The 27444-nt window shown below is 33.4% G+C and overlaps 3 protein-coding genes across 3 annotated transcripts; 2 read left to right on the forward strand and 1 right to left on the reverse strand.

Moving 5' to 3' along the window:
* The first annotated feature begins 6106 nt into the window (after positions 1 to 6106).
* LOC113759725 (scarecrow-like protein 3) lies at positions 6107 to 7510 on the forward strand. The gene has a single exon (XM_027302296.1). It carries the CDS (start codon positions 6107 to 6109, stop codon positions 7508 to 7510), a length of 1404 nt encoding a protein of 467 aa, XP_027158097.1.
* A 4204-nt stretch (positions 7511 to 11714) lies between these two features.
* Positions 11715 to 12637, reverse strand: LOC113763469 (dirigent protein 22-like). The gene has a single exon (XM_027307296.1). It carries the CDS (start codon positions 12454 to 12456, stop codon positions 11896 to 11898), a length of 561 nt encoding a protein of 186 aa, XP_027163097.1. The 5' UTR covers positions 12457 to 12637; the 3' UTR covers positions 11715 to 11895.
* An 8157-nt stretch (positions 12638 to 20794) lies between these two features.
* Positions 20795 to 27384, forward strand: LOC113763349 (viridiflorene synthase-like). Its single transcript, XM_027307119.1, has 7 exons — positions 20795 to 21017; positions 21257 to 21527; positions 21625 to 21997; positions 24753 to 24971; positions 25074 to 25212; positions 25780 to 26025; positions 27067 to 27384. Exons 1-7 carry the CDS (start codon positions 20898 to 20900, stop codon positions 27358 to 27360), a joined length of 1662 nt encoding a protein of 553 aa, XP_027162920.1. The 5' UTR covers positions 20795 to 20897; the 3' UTR covers positions 27361 to 27384.
* Positions 27385 to 27444: the final 60 nt, after the last annotated feature.

Below are 27444 nucleotides of genomic sequence, written 5' to 3' on the forward strand. Positions count from 1 at the left end.
CATGCTTGCAGTGATGATTGCAATTTGATGGGTATTTGGGGATTCTTCAACAATTTTATAGATAATTGGGTTTAAATTTTTTAAATTTAAATATTCTCTTAGCAAGGACCACAGTACACAACAAAAGATAGCAAATAGCATTCGATTGTGACGAAACTCACTAGAAAATTGTTATGCCAAATCTCTATCTTAAGGATGAAATGGTTGACTCTGATTTAGTATTCAATGTCTCATCTATTTGGCATAGCCAAACCTACGACAGCCAAAACTCAATCTTTATTTGAGTCTTAGTCAAATATGATCCCCCGATATCACGTATTTTTTACCACTACTTAATTTGGTTATTAACTTCCACATCAATAAAACACGGAGCAACTATTCTTATGGTTATTAAGCTTTGTCCCACTAATCATAATTTTTTCTCTACGATGTGGTAAATCTAGGATAAGACTACACTATGCTAGATTTAAATACAAAGAAACATTGGAGATATCACAAAAATATACCCATAAAGCTACAAAATGTCACTTTTATATATATATAAAAAAAAAGCTACAAAATGTCAGTTGTTGAAGACGCCCATGCTAAGCAAAATATTGTTTGGACTGACAGCACCTCTTACGACAACGGGACAAGTTCTCAATTTTGATGACAAAGTTTATTAAATTTTTACTTGCTGCTGAATGGAGTTATATATGTTAATGGTCTGATCTAATGCACTAAATGCATTAGACCCCTCTATATATTAAGATATGGTCACGATTCAGGCTCAAACTGAAATTAAACTAGAATCAGGCAGGCAGTTATTAAACTAGAACTAATAGTTCTGAAATGTATTTTGTAGCATCGTTCCTAATATTAGTCTTTGTACCACTTTTGTCCCTCCGTTACGTCGACTTGTCGTTTAGCTCTTTAAAATCGTTAAAAGCCCAGAGTCACCCTTGTGTTCAAACCCTCAAATTTTAAGATGAGAAAAAGAAAAACCTGAATATTCATCTAACTACTCCAAAACTCATTTCTCTCTTTCTCATCCTTCTCTTAATTCAATAATTGATATCTCTTTCTATTTTTTATTTTTTATTCACAGAAAATTTTTACTCCTAGTTTCCACAAAATTAGCTTATAGAAAACTCATAATTTTTTTTTTTTTGAATCTTAATGGGCTTCCATCTTGATTTTGTTCTAGGTGTTCTTCTCTTTAAAAAATGCAGAAGCAATAGAATAACAATCAGAGTGTCAGGCTGTCACTAGGGTGGATTTCATCGAGATTAGAGCAGAAGCTTGGGCCTAATATTGTAGCCCGTGATGGATTAGTCTGGGGCCAAGCAAGGCTAAGCCCAAACAAATAGTTGTGTATTTTTTTGGGTAAATCTTGCACTACTGATAATGTATCTAGTAATTCTAGATACATGTCACATACATAAAATTTGATGTTTAAATTCAAATTCATATGATGTGATATTTATCTAACACCGTCGGTGTATACATTGATAGTGTAGGAAAAATTAATCTATTTTTTTTATTAAAATTTTCTCTTAGAATTATATTTGTATACGTTGGTAGTGTACTGATTTTTTATTATACTAGAAGTTATAGATATATGTCATACGTGCATTATTTGAATTTTAAATTCGAATTCATCTTAAGTAGTAATGATCTAAACCTGCAAGTGTTAAAAAAAAGTATATTGATAATGTATAAAAAATTTACTCTTTGTCTTAATACACTAAAATTTTGAATTATGATAACGACATAGATTCATTCCTTCTTTAAAGTGTAACATGCCTTAAACTAAAGTTTGGGTGGTAAATGTTAAATTTTTTCTTTTAGTAATGACACATCTAGGTTAGTCTAACATATTCCTACTCCTACTTGAGGCTACTCTGGGAGGTGGACCAACTGAATTGGGAGAATCGACGGGGTACTATCATCGGATCAAATAGGTGAACCACGCATCCATATGAATTTAGAAGAAATCATATACAGTGGTACATTGATGGGAGGTAAGATTTGAACTCTTGACCACCCATCCCACAATCCATGTCATGGTCAATTCTTATAGAGGAAGTTGGTTGGTGGTAAATGTTAACTGAGTGAGGCCCAGCTTTTGGCTGGAGAGGGAATAATCCGGTAAGACGTGCAAATGTTGTCATACATGTAATACACCAAAAGGCAACTTCTCTAGTTTAGAAGACAAAGCAAACGATTGCATAAGCAAAACCAGCTGAAGCGATACCCCTTCAAAGTTTCGCAGCTCCCCTTTTGGATTTTTTTGCGTACATTTATATGAAGCATAAGAATACTGTTGGCTAAGTCAAACTCAATAACAGAGTTCTGAACCTTCTGAATTTTTTTTTCAAAATAATGTTTTCCTCTTCTACATTTCGTTCTTTTTATATTAAGAATTTCTGTTTCTAAAATATTAATTAGTTATTAATTGTTACTCAAGTCATTCTAGTCAGGATTTGTTGGTTGTTCACACTAAGATAGGCCCAATCCGCACAGAATGAGTACAATTGCGACAATCTTTTGGACGTCATTTGCTCAAATAATCATGGCTATGTTTTTTTTAATTATAAGTTATTTGATAAGCTTTATTTCGCAAGGGTTTCATGCCTAAATCACCAACTCTAACGATTAATTTTTGGGTAAATTATACTTTACCCCCCTGTGATTTAGTGTTTTTCTACATAATCTTATGATTTCAAAAGCTATATATAATCCGCTCATGGTTTGGATTAAAGTATCAAAGAGACGGAAATGGTCATTCGTAACGGAACCTTTAAAAATATCAAAATTACCCTTATAAATACATGACACACTAATTCCGTATGATTTTATATTTTATCATATAACCCCCTTATAATTTAATATTTTACCATATAACCCCCTTATAGTTTTCAAAATATACACATAACCTCCATTAGTTAATAAATAATTTTCAACTTTACATAAGGGTATTTTTGACATTTTAGGTGACTTCATTACAAATTATCATTTCTGTCACTTTGACACTTTAATTCAAATCATGAGGGGATTATGTATAGTTTTTGAAACCATAGGAGGGTTATGTAAAAAAATATTAAACCATAGGGGGTAAAGTGTATTTTGCCCTTAATTTTTTTGTTGTTTTAAGTCTTCCTAACTAGAATATTAGTTTAAGTGTCCATCTAATGTTCTCGTCCACCAATATTGTGATTCTCCTTTACTCCCCCTTTTTTCTTTTTCATTTTTTTTTTGTGTGTATTGACATTCTAATCACCTTTTCTAAATATAAGCAGAGAACAAACTTTTTTTTTTTTTAAATCTCAACCTATGGAATAACATATGCTTGAGTTGTAGTGTTTAAACAAACAGCAGTTCTCATTCTTGGAGTACAATGAATTACAATTTGATGGGTATTTGGAGATTCTTCAACAATTTCATAGATATTTGCGGTTAAATTGTTTAATGCCATTATTCTCTTTACAAGGACTACACTATACAACAAGTGACAGCAAAATACATCCAATTGTGACGAAACTCTCTAGAACATTATTATGCCAAATCTCTATCTGAAAGGTGAAATATTGACTCCGACTTAGTATTGAACGTCTCGTCTATTTGGCTTAGCCAAACCTACAACGACCAAAACTCAATCTTTATTCCAATCTTAGAAATATGATCCTAATGCATCTTGTGTTTTTTGACAACTACTTAATTTGGTCATTAACTTGCACATGAATAAAACATGAAGCAGCTATTCTAATGATTATTAAGCTTTGTCGTACTAATCATCATTTCATCTCGACTATGTGCTAAATCTAGAACAAGACTGTACCGTGCCATATTTATATACTGAGAAACATTGGAAATATCACAAAAATATACCCATCAAGCTACAAAATGTCACTTGTTGAAGACGCCCATACTAAGCAAAATATTGTTAGGACCGACCACCGCTTAAGACAAACGAGACAAGTACTCAATTTTGATAACAAGCTGACAAACTGTATTATTTTTCTATCAAGTTTGCCTAAGCAAATGCTAAGACTGTAAACAGTTTGTTGACTGTCCTTTCTTGAAGGGATATAGCTTTTGATTGGATGATGTTTACATGCCAAATTGTACTTGTTAGAATTTGCTTGGTATAGAGTCTAATATATGCTTTGCCGATAATAGGTCACAGATTCTAGAATTTTTTTCAATCAAAACAGTAGACGAAGTTCACTTGTAAACAAGAAGTCTCTAAGCTCAAATTTCGAGCTCTCAATCAGCTAAAGAAAATATGTAAGTTTTCACCCCTGCAAAGTTCAAGTAAAACCAGAAACGTTGCCCTGTTTATAAACGATTCACACATTATTCTTAAATTTTACACATAGAATCAATAATTATGAACCGGTCAAAGATGATAGGAGTCAGAATTGAAAATGATAATATTACGAAAAAAGATATTTTAGAAGACTGTCCACTTATTAGTACACATAAATTATATATAATTTACCACATGAATGCAATCAAATAATTATTAATCCTTTTGCATTGACACACTTTTACCAATGAACCTCACTTTTAGAAGAAAATTAATACTTAAATCCATTTTAACGTTAGCCCAACCCCATTAAAAATGATTAAGGGTACAAAATATGACCATATGATCAAGTGCAAATACATAAGGTAAAAAAGTAGTCCGTGATTATTTTTCTTCTCTTTTATCTCACAATCCTCAATCTCGTTATTCAATTTCTAGGGCTTTAGCTTGGTTAAAAAATCTCGCAGCAATATACTCTCGCAATTATTTAGCAATACTACGTAGTGTCAAGAAAATTTAGCTCCCCATAAAACCAGGTAGAGAGGAGGTTGGTTTATAGCCCCCCTTAATAGTCTCGCAATTATTTAGCAAGTCTACTCAACTTGTGAAGGATTAGATGCTATATGGTCAGACAATAGTGTAAGACTTCTTTCTTGGATTAGAGCCCTTAGCATGTGATTTTGGGAAACTCCAAGCACTCACGTCCAAAATTTCATGTCTAACGTTACATTCTCAATTTACTAGTAGACTACTTTTGGCTTTTCCCAGAAACTTCTTGTCCCTTTTACCTTAACGCAAGAAGAAAATACCAAATTTATAGTCTACATTTGTGAAAAGAAAACAAGATTATGGTTTTGGAGGAATTTGTACGACTTACCTTGCAATCCCCAACTAACCACTAAGCAACAAAAAAAGTTGATTATTCTTCTGTTTACTAAAAAAAAAGTTGTATTTTTGATAATACATGTTTGGATTTGCGTTTTGCTAGGAATAAAAACCAAATTTGGCCAACCTTTTTTATTCCCATCCAGAAGGAATGGTGACAAAAACAAACTCATAGTGAGCAGGAAGAGAGGGCTCTGTGATTCACAAATTCCTTTATTCCTCTTCGAAGCCATCTATGGACAACAATCCACTCGAGGACAAAGACTACCCTTTGAATTGTCATATGCAATGCTGCCATGGTAAAGTCCTTCAGGACAATTAGTTTTAGCACCATTTTTGACTTATTTTTGTGCAACAAAAGCCCCTCTACAGTTCCCAAAAACCAGCAAGCTGCTAAAAGCCCGTCATAGGTCCTTTTTTGTGGGCCTTTTGTTAAAGTTACCATTTTGCTGCCTGAATTTTCTCTTCTTTGAAGAAATATTTCATCAGCCTTCAAGGGTCATTACTTGCTAGTAAGCTAGTAAGTTCACTGTCACCCCATTTCAATTCTATAGTCTGTACTCATTGTTAAATCTCATGGATTTATTAGCAATCAGATCAGTTGAAATATATTCTTGATTTGCATCTGTTACTAGTACACTGGTCATTTCGGTGATATCCATTTGCCCTGTCTGTTAACCATTTAGCCAACGATGGCTGGAACCATGAAAGAAAATTTTCTTTCATTTCACAAGTTGGAAAGGTTGGAAGATAAAATTAATAACATCGAGACTAAATTAATTGTTGATTGTTGTCTAAGTGCAATCTTTTTACATTCTAGTTGGGCAAAAACAGGTCATTTGTAAAATTTAAGTTGCATTTCCATGTTCTATGATCTATAGATTCATTACATACCTAGAACAGTATTTCTAACTCAATTTTACATGAATTATGCTTTTAGTGGCAGGAATTGCTCAGGAAGAGGGATCATCACCTCTTTTCTTCTTCTTGATGTCACTTTCACCAAGTATAGGTTCTCCTTACACATTGTTGAGGGAGATGAAATCTGATGAGAGAGGAATGTGGCTATTCGGCTTTCTCACAGCCTGTGCGAGATGTGTTGCAGCCGGCAGCCTTGATAGTGCTAGCAGTGGACTTGAGCAGATTTCACTTCTTGCATCTCCTGATGGTGACATAGTTCAGAGGATTGTTGCTTACTTCACAGAAGCACTTGCTGATCGCGTGCTGAAAGGCTGGAGGCCTGGATTACACAAGGCCCTGAATTCAACCAAACTAACATGTGCTGCTGAAATTATTCTTGCACAGAAATTATTCTTTGAGTATTGTCCCTTTTTGAGGCTTTCTTATGTGATTACCAACCAAGCCATTCTAGAAACTATGGAAGGGGAGAAAGTTGTGCATATCATTGATCTTCATTGTTTTGAGCCAGCGCAGTGGATTAATCTTCTCGAGGAACTAAAAGCAAGGCAAGAAGGGCCCCCTCACCTTAGAATTACAGGAATTCATGAACAGAAAGAGGTATTAGATCAAATGGCTGTTCGGCTGCAGGAAGCTGCTGAAAAACTGGACATACCTTTTCAGTTTTGCCCAATGGTCAGCAAATTAGAGAATCTTGATATTGAAAGTTTACGCGTAAAGTCTGGAGAAGCTGTTGCCATTAGTTCTGTGCTTCAGCTGCATTCTCTTTTGGCATATGATGATGATACAATGCGAAGGAACTCACCATCTGTGCCAAATAACTCGAGCTCAGTTCATTTGCCTGGAGTTTTGCATATGAATCCTCGTACTTTAGGCGATTTTCTTGAGCGAGATGTGATGAGTTTGTACGGTGCCAGTCCTGATTCTCAATCATCACCACCTCCAAAAACATTAAGCTTTCTGAACGCCCTGTGGGGCCTTTCCCCAAAACTTATGGTAGTAACTGAACATGAATCAAACCACAACTGCCATGGTTTGATGGAAAGAGTCGATGAAGCACTGAAATTTTATGCAGCACTTTTTGATTGCTTAGAGAATACCCTTCCCAGGGCACCAGTTGAACGACAAAAGATTGAAAAGTTCCTTTTTGGAGAAGAAATTAAGAGCATCATAGCTTGTGAAGGACTTGAAAGAAAGGCAAGGCATGAGAAACTTGACAAATGGATTCCTAGGCTAGAGTTTGCAGGTTTTGGAAAGATTAATTTAAGCTACAACGGAATGAAGCAGGCAATGAGAGTGCTGCAGAGTTGCAACTATGATGGCTTTAAGATCAAGGAAGAAAGTGGCTATTTTATCATTTGCTGGCATGATTACCCTCTTTTTTCAGTTTCGGCATGGGGATTCAAGAGGTATTAATTGTTGATGTTTAAAGTGATGGATTCATTTTTCTTTTCCTTTTGAATTTGATACAGTTTTATGTGTAAAGGGTCCTTTTTTCTGCCCAACCCTCTTCCCCTGCTCCTTGCAAAGTGTATCCTCTGCTTTGGAAAGGATTCAAATGCCATAAGAAGAGCTTGTGATCTTTTCTCAGTATTACATTATTTATTAAATAGGTGTATTTTAAAGGGTTAAATTTATTCGCTTGCCTTTTTGGACTATTAGTGGAATCTAAACCGTAGAACCTTAGTACTTAGTGTACTTTCTTCATTTGTCTTTCTCTACAAGTTAGTAGTTTGAAATATTAATTAGTGAATTAGTTTCTTGTTATTGCTTTTAATTGATATTAGTCTAGATTATAAAGTAAGCGAAGGACCTCGTACTTGATTAGGCACTTCTCATGGGATCAACCCTATTCGCCCTGCTCTATAAATTTAACATATATACTTGCAGTAAATAGGTGTATTTTAGATTTAAACTTGAGCACATATTTGAGGCCCATCACCTCTTAACTCCATGAGTTACCCATCTTACTTCTTTTAATGAGTCAGTTTGACACTCTAAGGAATAATTAATCTAGTTTAAATAAACATGCATGTGTATTTGTTAACTAGAATTAGGTCTCTCTAATATTTAAGGTTGTGAATAGATTAAATTCTATGAGCATCTTTAGGATTATCTACTTTACAAGCGAAGTAATTAATGAGTGTCTATTGACTACCAAGAAATTAAGGAGAGATTGGTGGTTCAACGGTTGTTGAATTGCTATAACCAATTTATTTGTGAATATATGAGTTATTTTTAGTATCAGTGATCAATTGAGTGAACCGTTGCCAAGATTATTTCCTTGACTTGATTTTGATAATTAATTTATTCTCTCTTATACATTTACACACACAAAAAGATTTTTTTCACATACATAAACCCATCTTCACATACATTCACACACTAACACATTTTCCCCCACACAAACTCGCACTCACTTCTTAAACTCCTTGGAAACATATCATAAATAGAATAATATTTTATGTTGCTTGTATTGCAAATCTTAGATAATAAATTGTACATTTAAGTAGATTAACTAAAAAAATTTGTTTACTTTATACTTTTAATATAACTAATTGATTGAAATTTATTTTTGTCACAACTTATTTAACACTTTTACTACTCATATATGCTCTATTGTAAGTTGTAATATTTTGTGTATTTAAATTATTAAATGCTAGCTTATATTATGCTCGAAAATGTAATTAAGAGACATATAATTTATTGTATTATAATATTGATGAGGAATTATTAACAATGAAATAAAACAAGTTAGAGAAAAGTAAAAGAATGCAATTAGAACAAATTCAAAATTCTATTCTTGGTATACAAAATATTAACAACAGAAATAAGTTGTTACCTAATTCAACAAAATTCATAATCCAACCTATCCTTTGAGATCAATGGGCGGTCAAAAATCAATGGACGGGTTTAATGGATTGTTAGGTATTAGACTTTTTTTGTAAGCTCTACTCACATTAAATGCAAACAACACTGGTGCATGATACTTTCCCAAAAGCAGTTTGGGAACAACGCCAAAGCTTGAGTCCTACATATCTTGTCAGTGCTTCATTATTTCTACCATTCAACATGTGTATGTGAGACCCCCCATCCCACATGGGAAGTGAATGGGAAAGTGACGAGTACATAACGTTGAGCCCGTGGATTACTTATTAATATGGTTCATTATTTTGAAGTCTTGGTTTTACTTAAAAGTTGTTTGGGCTAACCCATGAGTTCGGGTACTACAAATGGTGTCAAACCAAACCTCATGTGATTTCTGCACCGGATGAGTTTGGGATTCAATGGTATTATAGTTTTGACTATGCAAAAGGAGTAAATCTCGTGGTCTCTTCATGCTTTTGTGGGCCGGGGGGGGGGGGGGGGGGGGGAAGGAGTCAAGTGGAATGGTGAATTTGGTGTCAAACGTACGTGGCTATCTTCAGAATTTGAACATGGGGGAGTGTAAGGAGTTGTGTGTCACGCACAGGGCCACTTCCAAAGTGCGAACATGACCAAATATAATGGATTTTGCGAGAACGCAAAAAGTATAAATGAATGTGAGACCCTCCAATCCCACAGGGATTAGTGTATAATGCTAGACCTGTGAGTTAACTTGGTATTTTAGGTTGATCATTTTGAACTCGTGACTCAGTTCAAAAGTTACTTGGACAAGTTCGTGGAACTATGATGCCACACAATATATGGAAACTGAAGCAGGGTATTCTTGGAACTCGCACAAAATTCCTTCGAAATTCTTGCACTATTGGAACAAAGCGCAATTTCAGTGTCTTTTCTTTCTACAATCACTTTGATAATCTTAAATGTAATCAGAAGGAAGTGAAGCAGAAATTGTAACTGAATCCGTAATTAGCAATTCCAGAATTAAAACTGGCACTGCTTATACGAGGGGCGATTCTTGTTCTAAAATAGAACCGTGATCTTACCAGTCTTGGTTGGCACTCGGCAATATGTGACAGTTGGCGATCTTCAGAAGCCTATTTTTATATGAGCATGGGCTTGAGCATGTGCCTTACGTCCTGGGGCCCCAATCCACATCTTTTTTTAAGCCCAATCAATGCGTTTTTGTCACGTGCCTCAATCTAAGTTTTCTTGCTTTAGTGGGTGAGGGCTTTTACTTCACGCCACCGGAGGATCTTTGGTCGACATGAACACTTCTAATAAATTGTCCAGAAACTCCATAACTTCATGGCATAGCCACGTTGGTCTTCCTGATTACGTTTAACTTGCGAATCGTTAGAAAGTAAAAAAAGTTACTTGAATGTTGGAGTGAAAGTTAATTTTAACTTCAACATCAAGTAATAATCAATTACCGTCTGTTTAGTTTTAACTTTTACATCAAGTAATAAGCGATTACCGTATGTCAGTTGCATATTGAAGCGTGAAAGGGATCAAGATGGCACATAAAATTAAAAAGCTTTCATCATATTGCTTCTCTTAGTTTGCGGAGCTAACATGATTAAGAACTTGTTCACTGGCGCCTATATTAAAAAAAAAAAAAAATCACTGGAGAAATATTTAATGCTGACACAGGTTTTGCTTTCATAATAACTGAGTATAAAATTTTATCAATTAAATTTCCTTAAAAGTTTCAGCTGCATTTAACATCCAAGTTATTTTACATGTGTTTGAACCTCCTCCAATTTTTTCTATTTTGCTTTAAATTAATGTAAGTATACATTATTATGCAATTTGAATTTTGCTTATTGAAATTAATTGTTGATATCCATTCAAACAAAATTAAAATATTAATAAGGGGAGTGTTTGATTGGGTGGTAAGGTTGAAGGAAGTACAAGTAGGAATTTCTGAATTCAAAACCTCTCACTTATCAAAAAAAATATTAGTGATATCGAGCTACTTTAGAGAAAAATATCTTGTATACATAAAACATGATGGAAAGTTGTTATACTAGATTTATTATACAACAAAATATAAATTTTTTGGTAAGATGCTTCACTTGATTACTAGGGGTTTGACTAATCAAGAGGTAGGTGAAAGCCATTGTAATTACAAATTTGTGTATAAGCAGGTGTGGATAGGATCTTGATATGGATCTAATTCTGGTTTGGATTATTGACCTATTCAAATCTATAATTCTCTTATAGGTCTAAGTTTGAGTTTGAAAGTTAATACCCAGACCCATAAAAACAATAATGATCGATCTGAATTGACTTTGACGAGAAACTTAACCCGTTGACATGCTAGGCATGTCAACTTTTTCATAACATATGCAAGAGTCAAACAGCAAGTGCCTATCGAAGTCTCAAGGGGATCAAGATGGTTAATAGATAGCTTCTTTTCTCTAACAGTCAGACTAACATGATTTAAATTTTATTCTTTGAAGGAGTATTTGGTACTGACATAGGCTTTGTTCTAATAAATGAATTGACTAATTCATACCTTTAGTTTCAACATTCAAAATATAGTCAATTTTGTTCCCAAAAATTTAAAACTACATGCAGTTAATGAAGAGAAGATTTGTTGAGAAGAATTTTCAAATTTGCTGTGTCTTAGTTTCAAGAAATGAGCAAAATCAAGAATTACATACTTGACATGTATTGCCTCAAACTTTGAAAAGAAAATATAGTTTAACAAGCACTACGAAGAAGAAGAAAGGAAAGAACTCCATTCCTCTGCTGCCCTAATATTAGCCAGTTTGGTCCAGAACAACTAATAAAATGAACAAAATAGACGGAAAACATTAACTTAACAAGATAGCTTAAACCAAATCTATCTATCAAAAATTGACAGATAACTGCATGCCTTGATCAATCATGCTACTTAATTTTCTATAGAATTAGAAGTGTTGAACAAACACATTATACTCTACAGTTGCATCTCCTGTCTTGATATCAAACCAAATTGTATGTGCCAATGCATATCCACGAGCGAATCGAAACAGTCCCGTGCCTCCAACAATGGGCATTTCTCTGATATCATCAAAAACATGATTCCTCCCAAGAATGCTGATGCTACTTCCATTGAATTTCCCATCTGTAAATGAATAGTTAATCACCATTAGCAATGCAAGGTCATTCTGTGCTGCAACGGCGTACAGCCCCTGAGCTCTGCCTACAATTTTCGATGTTGGCTCTTGACCTTCAGTCAATGCATCATCTATGATGAAAGTTGTGCCAAAACTCATAATTTCTGTCCCAATAACTTTCATGGCCGAAGGGTTTTTACCACTAACAATGTCATGGAAGTAAAAGTGTAGGTGGCTTGTTTTCATCATTCTTTTCATTGCTATAGCTTCAGAAATATCCTCTGAGAAAGCTTGGTCGGAGATACAGATAAACATTGGAAGCATAATTAGAAGGTAAGAGATGGAAATAGTGTAAATGAAGAAAGAAGCCATTTTTTCAGCTCTTTGATTTTAGAGGTTGACGAATGATAAATCAAAAGACGATGATAAGTCATTTATAGCAATAGCCAGAAGCCAAAAGGGAAAGTTTCCATATCTTTCTTCTCTGTGGAAAAATGCGAAAGGCCAAGCGCGAAAGGAAGAAGAGTTGAGTGAGACTTAACAGATACGCTTAGTCAAGTCTCAAAATTTGATTTGCTCCAAGATTTTATGAGGAAAAGCATGACTCATGTTTGTCTACAGATCGATATCATAGTACTGCGCTTGCTGCTATTTGCAACACGAAGCAATTCCTAAAAAAATGTTTGCTTTGGTTTGAAGTATAAGCAAAGCTGTGACCGGCAAGAGAAGCTGGAGTGAGCTTTAAAGTAGGAGTATTTGCTTAAACAGCCTCAAATGTCTAGAAGACCCAAAAAATGTCCGTATTAGGCTGATTTGTCGGATAACCAAGTAGGCTTCGGATTAATCCTCAATCTTTTATTTCTCCGTGTGAACCAATCAAAAGAAAAAAAAAACAAATGAGAAACTAATAAAGATAATGCTTCAACGCAGTGACGGACACAAGGGGGATGGGCAGGGGCAGCCGCTCCCCAAAGCTCTCCAAAAAATTACAATAGAGTTTTAGTTTTAAACTAAAACACTATCAGTTTGACCGAAACATATTCATAGTTAGTTATGTTGTTAATTTTCTTTAACTTCTCCATAAAAAAGTGTGCTACAATAGACTAACTCTAATTTAATTAAAAGGTTTGTCACGATAAATCAACTCTAGGTTCTTATAATATGATAACTATAAGTTCAAATATTACCTTAGAAAATATTAATTTTACTTATGTAAGATTCTTAAAAAACAAAATTTTAGTTTCTTTACAACAGCGAAGGTTAGAAAAACATTATACAAATAGGAACAAATGACAAATATTAATGGTAATTCAACAATGGCTAAAATTCTATTTATATATCATCTACTTTAATTTTGAAAAAAAAAAAGGAACAATCGATGTATTATGTGTAAGTCAGAAGCCATCGCCTAGAGCCAATGAATTTCTTGATCAATCTTTGATCTTTCCCAATTTCATTCAATTCATCTCAAACATCCACTCTTCCTAAAGGCAAGTCTAATTTTCCCCCCTTTACAATTCCTCCAACCATCACTGTAAGAGTACCGTCTGCAACCATGATCTTCCTAATTACATTCAACTCCAAATTTATCAAAATTCTGTACACTATTTTGGGCTAAAAGAAAATTTTTTTAGCCCACAACTACAAGATGGTTAAAATAGTGCTCAAATGGATGCAGCAACCAGTGTCTCGATTCAAATTTACAACCATCAGTAAATTATTTCTTCATCCCACAAAATTAAAGAGAACACGCTTCACTAAATTCAAAATAAACTTTTAGCAGCAAAATCTAACAAAAAATAGAAAAAAAAAAAATCAATCATTTTATCAAGTTGAATGAAAAGCAAGCTCTTGATATTGACTCAACAAAATTAAATTGTGATCCATCCTACAAACTCAGAATAAACACACTTCACTGAATCTCAAAATAAACTTATAGCAGCAAAATCTAACACAAAAAAAAGTCAACCATTTTATCAAAAAAAAAAGAAGAAGAAGAAGAAGAAAAGCCAGCTCTTGATATTGACTCTGCCGTAATTAAATCGTAAGCACCAAAGTGACTGACTCCAGTCATGGCATGTTGAAGCCTAGGAATTTCAAGAAGGAATCGGTGGATATGTCCCTTTTGTCATCATAAACATATAAATTTGTGTTATTTTGGATAAACCACTTGTTTATGCCTCACTTTTAGGTTTAAAAGCCAAAAAACACTCCCGCTTGTTGACGGGTTTGATACTGTATGGGTTTTTTTTCCTTTCCTAACCCATGAATTTGGTTTGACATGTGTAACTTCGCTGGAAGAGATAACAGCCAAGGGTGGAGAAAAGACGATAGACATGGCGGCGTATCAAGTGGATTTGTAAAAGTTGTAGAAAAATTAGTACAGGGAGATAAATCAAGGTTTGAGAAAAAGAAGAAAGAAATGTGGCAGTCCTCAGCCACAGCACATCGGCATATGATATTATGAGAACTTGGACAGGAATGGAAACTCGTCCTTTATCTCTTGCTGTTTTCTTTCGAGATCCTTGGCAGTTGAGAAATTTCATTTGTTGCACTTACTATTTTATTCTTCACTGGAATTGCTCTGCAACTTTTGAAATTACTTTCATTCAACTATTTCAGCTGGATGGCATGTGTCATTTTATGCTTTCCCTCTATGGTGTTCTGATGGTGTTAGTAATAGGGGGTCAGATGTTATTTGGCCAAATTTTAAGGGTTGGTTTGTAGTTCGGCTAAACTACGAGGGAGGTTAATGTAATTAACGCTTTTAATTTTGTTCAAATTTGAAATTCTTTTATTTTTAATGTTGATTTAATTTTTTTTTTTTTACGCAACTTTACACTTAAAATGCAGGCTGCAAGTCCTACTATTGCATAAGAAGCAAATCACGCCTCCAACAAGCGCTTCGCAAGGACATTCAAAGATAGCTGCTCGCCATTACATTTCTATTTACAACGAAGATGAATCAAATAACAGTTTACTTTTGAGGTTCGCCGAATTGGATTGAAATATATTGCAAATGTTGCACAAGCAAGAACTTTGCCAGTTAATGATGTAGGTAATTTGCTTCATGAGCACAAATCTAGGGTTTTCTGTAAATTATCTTGACAATTTAAGACGGAACTATGTGATAAAGCTAAAACGGTGCTGATAAAATCTGATGAGAGCTAGATTGAATACTTCCGTAGAATTTTCTGATCGAAATGCCAATTCTTCTTGAGTTTTCAAAATTCTCCTGGGATATCCTTGCGAGATTGGTTTTTTTTTTTTTCACTTTTTTTGGTCCTTTTGTTCGGTGGCTGAGATTAAAGATTTGGTAAATTTTAGAAATCAATTCTAAAAGTTAGATCCAAACTTCTTTCTTTGAGTTTGAAATAGTTTTTATTAGATGTAACTATTAAAAGACATATCTATAAATTTTTTGGGAGATATTCATAACGGAAGATACCCTTGGAGTTTCAATATCATGATCAAGTAATTTTTTTTGGGGCTTAACTCCACTCTGTATTCCCAAATTGTATCACTTTCTCACATTACACCTTAAACTTCAATTTTGAATATTTTACACCTTAAACTCTTAATTCTTGATACTTTGGACTCTAAAATCTTAAGTTTGTCCCATTTAAGTCCAATTAATGACAACATTAGCAAAATTAATAAGATAAAGGACTATGCAAATTAATGACTATATCATGTTATTCTATATATGATCCCTTGACTCTTTTTTACTATTTTCAACACATTGTCATTGATTTTGTATGTTCGGAATTACTCATATTGTTAGCAAAATTAACAATATAAAAATAGAGTAAATTAGTGAAAATGTATCATTTTGTTATAGTTGCAACATCTTTGCTCATTTTTATCACTTGTTGCAAATTATCATTGATTTGTAAGGTTCTCTATATAATTAATTTTGCTAAAATTATCATTGACTGGACTTAAATAAAAAAAAAATTTAGAGTTTAGGGTGCAATGTGCTCAAAATTAAGAGTTTGAGATGTAGAGTGTTCAAATTTTGAGTTTAAGGTGCAAAGTGGAAAACTGGTAAAGTTTGAGAGTGCAAAGTGGAACTAGTCCTTTTTTTTAGATCTATTATATCAATTGATTGACAAGTTTATGTATCTGTATCATATTTGATGTAATTGCTACTATTAATATAAATATTGAAATAAAATAATTCTTTTTACCAAAAAAAATATTTTTTTTCAAAATCTTACATTTGGTTTGTAATCTTAAAATTAACTCTGTTTCTATAATCTTCTTTAGCCAAGATTTTCGCTTTTCCCAGATTTGAGCATTAGCCCACGAGACTCCCGCTCATCAACTTGGTAAAAGTTTGAATTTTTATTTTTCACTTTTCCAGGATTTGATGTTTTAGCATTACTATAACACCTTGGAGTCTGCATAAGAATCCGACTCTGGTCGGTTCAATTAAAACGTCCATTGATCAATTCCTTGCACAATCAATAAACTTGATCATCTAGTGTCCCAGAAGGGAGAAAATAGTTATAATCCTCAGCCTTTCCCTGCATGAACTAATACTAATATATGAATGCGCAAATGATAACCTCCACTGTGTAACTGTATTGTTTCCCTTGCATGAACCAAATGTTTAAATGATCTATTGTTTTTCTTCTCGATGACCGATCTACTTCATTTCTGTGTAAAGAGAATAGGATGGTTTCTTTGTCGTACCAGTTAATAAGATACATTTGCACATGATTTATGTGACAGGTGGGGAAAAGACTTGGAAATCGAATCAAAATTTCCTCGTTCTAGAGGAAGAATTGATGAGAGCTACTTTTTTTCTCTAGCCATGTTTTTCAAACTACAGTACTCTCTTGGCCGGATCAACTTATAATTGGCAAAGGTAACAGTCTTGGTTACAGTAATTGATGACACGTACGATTCCTATGGCACTATAGACGAAGTAAAAATTTTCACTGATGCACTGAAAGGGTATGCCCTAAATTGTATACTTATAGGGTATTGTATTCTTAAAAACTAGGAATATTCTAACAGATATGGAAAAATCTGTTCTTGATGGAATTTAGGGTAATAGAGAAAGGGAGCTCTTGATGGAAAAATCAATAGTTAAATTATTTACCTTGTGATTGTTTTAAAATTTAAAAGTGCTAATCACTTACTTCTTTTTGTTATACTTTTCTTTTGTTTATTTTTTGGTCCAAATTTAATTCGACATAAACACTCAATAATGTTTAAGATTAAATGTCTTCTTTGTTTTCAATTTTCAAGCAAAGGAAAATGAACATGAGTAAAAAACTAACAATTTTTTTTAAACCCATATATATATACGTTCATGAAAAATCAAATAGAAATATATTATATGTTATTCATACTATTTGGATGAAATAAAAAAGATATATACATGGATTTAAAAAAAACTATTCATACACATGATGAATGAGGGATAAAAACATTTATTTTATAAAATGTGAGGGATGAAACAATTTATTTTGTGAAATGTGAGGGACAAAAAAATTATTTTGTAAAATATAAAGGACTATGGATTGAATTATGTAAATTTTAATTTGATGACTATTCCCTTAAAAAAATGATCATATGTAAGGCATGTGATGAATTTCGGCCAAAAACTAGTCACAAATCTAGATAGGGACTAAATTTAATCGATGTAAATTTGTAAGAAACGTAAACTTATACTTTTAAAAATAAAGAACGAAAAAAGTTATTTTGCAAAATGTGAATAACATTTTGAACGATTTTTCCAGTATAAACTTCTTACTTGACTCTTCTACATTTAAGTAATGTGGTTTTTCTTTGATCTTAACCTGTAATGCTTGATATATGTTTTTCGGGGTATCTTGGCAATACGGTAGTTGGAGCGATAGCCATTGTCAAAATTTTGGTATTCAAATGCTGTTCTCATGCTTGAGGGCAAACATGATTCAGGTGTGGGGGGAATTGATAGGGTGTTAATTGTTGATTATTTTATTATTACTTTCCCCTTTGTCCTTGCCAAATATTGTTTTAATTATTAATATTTACTTATATTTGGTATCTGGATTTAATTTCAGGGAATGGAACAAAAAACTACAAAAAAGGAGGTATTTTCTGGAGAAAATTGAGACTTCTAAATACTCCACAAACCTGGCCCACATTGCTAAGAAGAAACGGATCGCCTTTTTCCTTGTGCTGATGAGGCGGCGCCGACTAAGAGTCCTCTTATGAAGAGGACACGAGAAAAATGGAATTGGCATGGGCTTTCTTCTTGTACTTTGACTCTCATTGGTGCGGTCCTTGTGCTCATGAGGCGGCGCCGACTAAGAGTCCTCTTATGAAGAGGACACGAGAAAAATGGAATTGGCATGGGCTTTCTTCTTGTACTTTGACTCTCATTGGTGCGGGGACCACGGATAAGAAGCATGAGTCATTTGGACTCATTGGTGCGGGGACCACGAATAAGAAGCACGAGTCATTTGGACTCTTGGAAAAGAAACGTATAAAGGCTTGTGAAATGGAATTGGACTTTGAATTGGTGCGGGGACCACTGGATAGATAGCTTTATTCATTTCCTTTTGGCTATATAAAGACAATTGTAAGAAAGGCTACGGAGAGCTCTTTTTTTTGGAGCATAGTTTAGTTTTATTCTTTCTTGGTTTCTTTGATGGCCTGGATCTCAGTTAAATTATTTAGAGATTTTCTCATGAGGCGTGGCTAAATATATCTAGTCGAGGAACAACGGAGGCCTTGGTTCTACTAAATTTGTGAGATCGAATTAGTTTTTATTTATTTCCATTATTCACTGGTATTCGTCTATCTTCTGCTTTATGTTCATATGGTTGTTTTATTATTCGATTATCCAGGGCCCGGATTCTAGATTAATTCAATAACCTGAACCCAATTAGAGTAGTTAAATCCGTAATTATTTAATTATTCTAAACTGGTGGCAACTGGCATGATTGGGTTTGTGTCAGGGAGATAGACAGGCTAACTTAAAGAGACCCTCGTAGCGTGTTGATTGGTTAGAATTAGGCTCTTCTAATTATTCATGCAATTAGGGAATTGAACTTCTACGGTCGTACCTAGGGTTGTTTCCTGATTAGAGAAATAGTCAACAGTCGTACCTTGGCTATCGACAAATTGAGGAAGAGTTGGTTGTTTATCGCGTGTATGACAACTATAACTAATTTATCAGATAGTAACTGGAATAATCCTTGCATCTGTGATCGAATTAAGTGAACCATCTCCGAAGTTGTCTCTTGGCTAGAGTTCGTCTATTATTATTTTTATTGTGATAATTAGTTATTTGAGTTGTAGTTATTTTATTTTATTTTATTTTAATTTATTCCAAGTAATTTAGTTACTCTCATTTTCAAAAACCCCCCATACTTCGGACTCTAAAAGAAATAAATTATCCCCAGTCCCTGTGGATTCGACCCTGCTTATCACTATCTACAGAAATTATATTTTATTTAAACGGATATTTATTATTGCACAGGTTTGACACCCTGTCAACAAAAATGGCCCACAGTTTGGAACAAGAAAAGACTGAAGTGACGTGCTTCATCATAGCTCTATAATGCAGGGAACAAAGACGTGGAGAAGTAATCTTTCTTTGGAAGACTTTGGCTGGCACATCAGTTCTAACGGCTTTTACATTTGGAATATTTAATTAGGACCCCATGTGATAAAAGGCTCTGTTTTGAAACTCGGACCGGACCGGCCGGTCGAACCGGGAACCGGCCAGGTAGCCGGTCCGAGTCTTATTAAAAAACCGGAAATTTAAAACCCGGTCAAAGCCGGTCAAAAACCGGGTTTGACCGGGGTTGACCGGAAAAAAACCGGTTTTTCCGGTTCAACAGTAATTTTTTTTTAAAAAATTCAAACTTTATAATATTATGTTTTGACCCCCTAAATTGTTAAAACTTATCGATATACCTCAAATATTTGATACTTTATAAATATTGTCCTAAAATTTGATGTTATTTTTCAATTAAACTCATAATTTTAATTCTAAACTTGTTAATATTTATTAAATAATATAAATTGCTACTTAATTGTTCTAATTTCTTTATATTTTCTTGTTAAATATATTTGAAACATCAAATATATATGAATATACCTTTATTAATATCAATATATTATTAGATATTATAAATATAATATTTTAATTTTTAAATAATTTTTATTTATGACGTCATCCGGTTCGACCCCTATTGACTCCCGGTCGAACCCATTGACCCCTGACCCCTGACCTTGGCCGAGTCGCTATCCGGTCCGGTTCTGAAAACATAGATAAAAGGACACCCAAATAGTTTACAACTATTTACATTTGACCAATGAAATATAAAAGGAATAATTTAAATGGACAAAAATAACCCTAAATAGTTAGTAACTATTTAAAAAGCTATTTTTCATAAAAGGATTCAATTGACCTTTCTCACCAATTAAAAACCAAACAAAAAAATCAAATGAAAATAATTCAACTATTTTTACCAATTAGCCCCTAAATAGTGAGGAACTATTAGCCCTTTGAACTTCAATACACTTGACATCAACGGAGATCTTGAGTTGTTCTCTTATCTAGTTGGTAGATAAGATAAGATAAGATCAGATATTGCGACAATCTGGCCGACTTCTTCTTCACAACTCCCACCGTCTTTTAGTCAATGATCTAGCTGCTTTCTTCAATGCCTTCAAAATCCCAATTGGTATGCCAGTCAAAGCATGTGCCTTGTTTTGCTCTATAAATACTCGCCTTGGATTTGATTAGCTCCTAAACCACATTTAGATTTTGTGTTGAGTCTTCCACTGGTTAACCAAACACAATGGTCCCCACCGAAGCTGCTGTTCCCTTACAAAACCAGAGTGAAATTCTTCGCCCCTTACCAGATTTCCCAGACGACATTTGGAGTGATCATTTTGATTTCTTCTCTCAGGATCAACAGGTTAGTTTCCTTTCTTAAATTCTCTCTTTTAAGTTAATTTGAATCAGAAGCTCTTTTGTTTTTTTTTGTTGGCGGTTGGGAGGGGGGGGGGGGGGGTGGTGAAGAGTTGAATTGGCGTAACGGTCCCAATCCACATGCAAAGTACGCAGGTTTTTCCATATTGTGTTGATACTTTTAAAATTTTTTTTCCTGTTTTTGGGTTTTAAGTTCTTGATGGTGGACGTCCATGATGTTATCAGGTATATGATATGTATGCCAAAGAAATTAAAATGTTAAAGGAAGAAGTAAGGAACATGCTATTGGCAACAGAAAACACAATAACAGAGAAATTGAGTTTGATAGACATCGTACAACGACTTGGTATCTCATACCATTATGGAGCAGAGATTGCAAACCTAGTAGAGAAGACATTCAAAGTATATGCCAATACTAAAGAGTATCCAGATGATTTACTCTCTGTTGCACTTCATTTTCGACTGTTCAGACAACATGGTTTTAATATTTCTGAGAGTAAGTTCCTTTTTTTTTTTTTTTTAATGCATGACAAGTTAACTTTAATTTTTTAAGCTTTTTGAAATTTGATTCTTACCATATAATTTGTGAGTAGGTATTTTTTACCAATTTGTGGAAACTGATGGGAAATTCAAGGAATCACTAAGTACTGACATGAAAGGTTTGTTGAGCCTGTATGAAGCTGCTCAAGTGAGGACACATAAAGATATCATTTTAGAAGAAGCTCTTGCTTTTGCAGAAGCTAATCTAAAACATGTGGCCTCATATACAAGTCATAGCCTTGCAAAACAAGTCAACTATACCCTTAAGCAGGCGCTCCACAAGTGCATCCCAAGAATAGAGGCTCGCCATTATATCTCTGTCTATGAGGAAGATGAATGTAGGAATCAATTACTTCTCAAGTTCGCCAAATTGGACTATAACTTGTTACAAATGTTGTACAAACAAGAACTTTCAGAGATCATAAGGTATGTACTTTTCTCTAGGACTTGAGGCTAGAGCACGAACAGAGAGTTTCTTAATTAGTTTTTCCAGTCAAAGTACTTTTTTTTAACCCTTTCACACCCAATTGTCAATCTCAGAATTCGATCCTTGAATCTACAATAAGGAGAACTCTAAAAGCCTCTCCTGACAACTAGACCAACAAAAGTGCTTTCTTAATTAGTTGCATAACTCAAGGATGCAAATATGTATTTATGCTAATTGCAGTATGGATGAGAGATATAGGGATGTAGACAAGTCTAATCAAATCAAAAGCCCTAATATATAAATTTTTTTAATTATTTGAACGGACTGGAAATTTTGTCCATGTTTTGCTTGTTTATCTATTGAGCTAAACTCAAGTGAGTTCTCATTGAATCGATCTACAATTGACCTCGAGTAGTTTGAATTTTTTACTTGTATAATCTAATTTTATACTAATCGAGCCAAACTTGAATCAAGTTTGAGAGTTTATTAAACACAAAATATGTTCAAATTTTGAATTAATTAATTAGAGAACCAAGCTCAATCAAGCACTTATCAAACCACACCTAGGTTCGAATATCAAATTATTTGGCTCATCTTTCAATCCCATCAGAGAATCCTTGTTATGTTCTCACATCAAGCATTGCATTTGTTCAAGATCTAGTTTCTTGGCAAATGCCACAATTTATGATCCAAATGAACTTACACCGACATCAGTGACGGAGCCAGGATTTTTTCTTTGGGGGGGGGGCCAAAATTTTTTCGAACAAAATTATTTAAATATGTTATGTTCAAAATAATTTTCATCTATTTAAATATATGGCATCTTAAAATATCAAATATTAACTTTAATTATAAAGATATGTCTATTTCATAAATATGTAGCATAGTCATAACTAAAATTAAGACAAGAAATAACCTTTGATTAAATATCTTATAACATCACAAATCACCTAAGTTGCACATTATGAGAAGATGCTCCAATATGTCGCTTGAGCAAAAACAAAAATATAACTATGCAATATAAATATAACTATTTTCAATTAAAAAGAGATAAAAATTATGTTAACATGTCTTGAAATTTCATCCTCTTTTATTAAACGTAAATTGAGCTTTACGTTCTTTCATAGAACTAAATTCATCTATAATTGAATCAATGGTAAATTTTCGAACAACTTCCTTTTTTTATGTACATTGTTAGACAATCATTCAAGAAATTATCTTTTATCTTGTTTTGGAGTTTTGTTTTGATTATCTTCATAATTGAAAATGTCCATTCTATAGACTATAGAACGAAGCCAGGATTTTTTCTTTGGGAGGGGGGCCAAAATTTTTTTGAACAAAATTATCTTAATATATTATATTCAAAATAATTTTCATCGATTTAAATATATGACATCTTAAAATATCAAATATTAAATTTAATTATAAAGGTATGTCTATTTCATAAATATGCAGCATAGTCATAACAAAAATTAGAACAAGAAATAACCTTTGATTAAATATCTTATAACATTACAAACTATCCAAATTGTACATTATGAGAAGATGATCCAATACGTCACTTGTGCAAAAACAAAAATATAACTATGCAATATAAATATAACTATTTTCAATTAAAAAAAAAGATAAAAGTTATGTTCGCACACCTTGAAATTTCAACCTCTTTTCTTAAAAGTAAATTGAGCTTTTCATTATTTCATATAACTAAATTCATCTATAATTGAATCAGTACTAAATTTTTGAACAACTTCCCTTTTTTATGTATATTGTTAGACAATCATTCAAGAAATTATGTTTTATCTTGTTTTGCAGTTTTGTTTTGATTATATTTATAATTGAAAATGTCTGTTCTATAATTGTAGTTGATACATGAAGAGTGAAAACAAATATAATCAATCTATCAACAACATGATAGATCACTCAATTTCTTGTCTTCACCAAGCCTTCAAGTAATTATTTGTATATTTGTATATGGGTCAACAAGAGGATAGATCACTAATTTTAATTTTTTTTATCAATTAGGCTAAGTTGTATATTTGTATATGGACTAATAAAGTAATTATTTTTATTTTAGCCCATTCATAATTATGAATTGAGTCTTTTATTATAATATATCAAATTGGGTCAATTTACTATGGCTTATGAAATTATATATTTAATTTTTTGAATGTTAAATAATTAGCACAATAAAAAATAAATAACTTTTTTGAAGAAAAAATTATATCAAAGGTGGCTAATTCATACACACACACACACACACATATATATATATATATAAACTCTCATAATATAAACTAAAATTGTAAAAAATTAGGAGGGGCCAACTTTGTCTTATACATATATTTACATACTATGAATTAAAAATTTCAAAACCATGGCCCCCCTCAGCCCCCTCTTGGCTCCATCATTGCCGACATGTCATACTCAAATCTTGAGAAATCTTTTTTTTTCATTGTTTTTGTGAAACTTGAAATGTGCAGCCCAACTTGGGCACATGTGCATGATCTGTTAAGAAATTGCCTAGCACCCAATCATACCTTTCATGCTACACCTAATAACTAAGACAAAACATGACAGACTTATATGTCATTATAATACAGACGTATTGATCGCCTATTGCAAAATAATTTTTTTTCAACAGTAGTCCGAAAAAGAAAATAATTGCATCACCATATTCTTTTTTAGAGGGAACATGGAGATTCATGAACATTTAGTAAGGTATTTTTATATATGCATTCTTGATTCACGTGACAGGTGGGGAAATGAGTCAGAAATTGTATCAAAACTTCCTTATTCAAGAGCACGACTTGTTGAAAGCTACTTTTACGGTTTAGGAATGTTTTTTGAGCCTCAACATTCTCTCGGCCGAATCATCTCAGCAAAGACTACTGCCCTGCTTACAGCGATCGATGACACGTATGATTCCTATGGCACTCTCGATGAGCTAATAACCTTCACTGATGCAATTGAAAGGTATGCCTATTGATTAAACTAAGCCATGAACTTTGAATCCTCTGCCAAACTTGAACACATGCGGCATAAGTTTTGCAGAAATTAATTTTCTTCTGGTTTCAGGTGGGATGCTAAAGAAATTGATCGATTATCAATCTGCATGAGAACATCTTACTTGGCCCTTTTAAATGTCAGTGATGGTGTTGATAATGAGTTAACTGCACAACAAAGGTCTTATGCATCCGACAAGTATAAAGATGAAGTACGGTACCACATTTGTTCGGCATACATTTATATGTTTCTGTTTTGACTTAGTTTTTCCTTTGAGCTCTGCTGTGTTCGAAAGTCATGATAATTTTATACCTCATCAAATCTTGGCCATTAATCGAACTACTATATAAACGTGCGATTATCTTCAATCGGTATATAGGGCGCCGTTCAAGTGCTTAACTTCTATAAACAAAATAGCACTTCAGTATCAGTTGTCTCAAGAATGCCAGAGATTTTATATGAATTAAGTTTTACGCACTGTTAATGTAGAGATTCTTTACACTAACTAATAGGTATGGATGCATGCAATCCATACAAAGAGTGAATTTCAGAATTAAAATTAGATTACACAGCATGCATTTATACCCACCCATGCATACAGTGATAGTGCATAAAAATTTATCCTATATATGTGTGCGTATATATATTATTGAAAAGTAACTTTTGTCACATATCATGCATCCTTTAATAAGTTTCGCCTGTATAATAATTTAGCTAAATCGTGCTGCAAGTTGATTATATAAACCTAATACATTCTTGGAACATTGGTTTCAACTAGTGGAAACAATATGCAAGGAGTAGCTACATTGAGGCACTGTGGTTTATCCCAAGAGAATTGCCAGCATTTCCTGATTACTTGAGCAATGGATTGGTCACGAGCTTATGCTATCTACTAATACCAACAGCATTACTTGCAATGGAATGTGCTACCGAGGAGGTGTATGATTGGCTATCAAACTATCCTAAAATTCTTGTTTCTTTAGCAAAAATATGCCGATTGACCAATGACATCGGGTCTTATGAGGTATGACTATGCTCTGCCTCTGAAGTTGTTAGTCAATTAATGTTAAATTAAATTACAAAATCTTCTGGAGGAAAAGCGCAGTTGTGATTTGGTATAGTTGTGCCTGGTTGATTTACTTTATGTGTGCTATTATACTTCTTACAAAATTCAGTGTATATAAATTGAATTCAACCATGAGTAAAAAGGTAATATAAATACACGCCGAACATGTAAACAATACAATAATCACATAGAACCTCACTTTCTCACTTCTTACATCTTTGAAAGAACTCTTCCTTGACGTGGCATGATTTTTTTTCTTTTTTTTTTTTTGTGAATAAGGTGAGAACTATGTTACCCGTCATTATAAGAATAAAAAAGATGGTTAAAAAAGGATAAATTACATATAACCCCCTGTGGTTTCATCTATTGCGAATGACTCCTCTAACATTTCAAAATATCCACTTCACCCTCATGATTTTATGTAAAGTAGAAATTTGATGGAAAATAACTTATAGAATGTCGTTAGTTAAAACACTAATGGTGCCCTTATTTAAATACTAAATCAATCAATAGTTTAACCACCTTGTATAAAAGTATAGAGAGATTACATAGATAAATACAAAAATCACAGAGTAAAGTAGATATTTATACAAACCATAAGAAGGTTATATGGATATTAAGATTTTATTATATGTGCTTTTAAAGCTCATTTGGTATAAACGTCTTAATCAATGGTGCATTCCATCTACTTTCCAATTTACATAAAACTATAAGGGGTTATGTCATTATTTTAAAACCTTAGAGAGGTCATCTGGCATTGTGTAACACGGGAGGTAATAAGTAATTTACCCTTAAAAAAATGTTGAACTGGAGAATACCAACTTCCCCTAATTTGGAGGAGGGATGAGTTGGATGGTTCAGAAGGAGAGAGTGTAAGTGAGAAATTTGAAATTTGAGCACTCTCACGTATGTATAAAAGAAAAAAAAATTCCCCCCAATTTGGTTATGTATATAGTACTGTAGATTAACTTCTCAAAACTGCTCTTTTTGCATTTCAAGCGTGAGAAACAATACAGAGGCACTGGAATCGAGTGCTATATGAAGCATTACAATGTGTCTGAGCTAGAAGCAAAGAAGAAGTTTGCGGATATTGCAGAGGACGCTTGGAAAGACATCAATGAGGAATTTCTTAAGCTCAGTACAACTATTCCAACGGAAATTCTCGAGCGATTTCTTAACCTAGCAAGAATTGTGAATGTTTTCTACAAGCAGGGAGTGGATGGTTTCACTAATCCACACAATGTTGTGGAGCCTCATATTATAGATTTGCTTAGGGATCCAATTATTTTTTGAGTATGAATATTTGAATTAGCGCTATTTGCAGGGAACCTATCAATCAAATATGATGTCTAAATTGCATGTTATGTGATCGGTTAT

Source organism: Coffea eugenioides, chromosome 2 (assembly GCF_003713205.1).
Source record: "Coffea eugenioides isolate CCC68of chromosome 2, Ceug_1.0, whole genome shotgun sequence".
Classification (NCBI taxonomy): domain Eukaryota; kingdom Viridiplantae; phylum Streptophyta; class Magnoliopsida; order Gentianales; family Rubiaceae; genus Coffea; species Coffea eugenioides.

Excerpts from the sequence above, each read along its gene's own strand:
- LOC113759725 (XM_027302296.1), top strand. The coding sequence starts at position 6,107 with ATGCTTTTAGTGGCAGGAATTGCTCAGGAAGAGGGATCATCACCTCTT.
- LOC113763469 (XM_027307296.1), bottom strand. The coding sequence starts at position 12,456 with ATGGCTTCTTTCTTCATTTACACTATTTCCATCTCTTACCTTCTAATT.
- LOC113763349 (XM_027307119.1), top strand. The coding sequence starts at position 20,898 with ATGGTCCCCACCGAAGCTGCTGTTCCCTTACAAAACCAGAGTGAAATT. Across the intron at positions 21,998-24,752 it reads GAACTTTCAGAGATCATAAG|GTGGGGAAATGAGTCAGAAA; the intron begins GTATGTACTTTT and ends TTCACGTGACAG. Across the intron at positions 24,972-25,073 it reads TTCACTGATGCAATTGAAAG|GTGGGATGCTAAAGAAATTG; the intron begins GTATGCCTATTG and ends TTCTGGTTTCAG.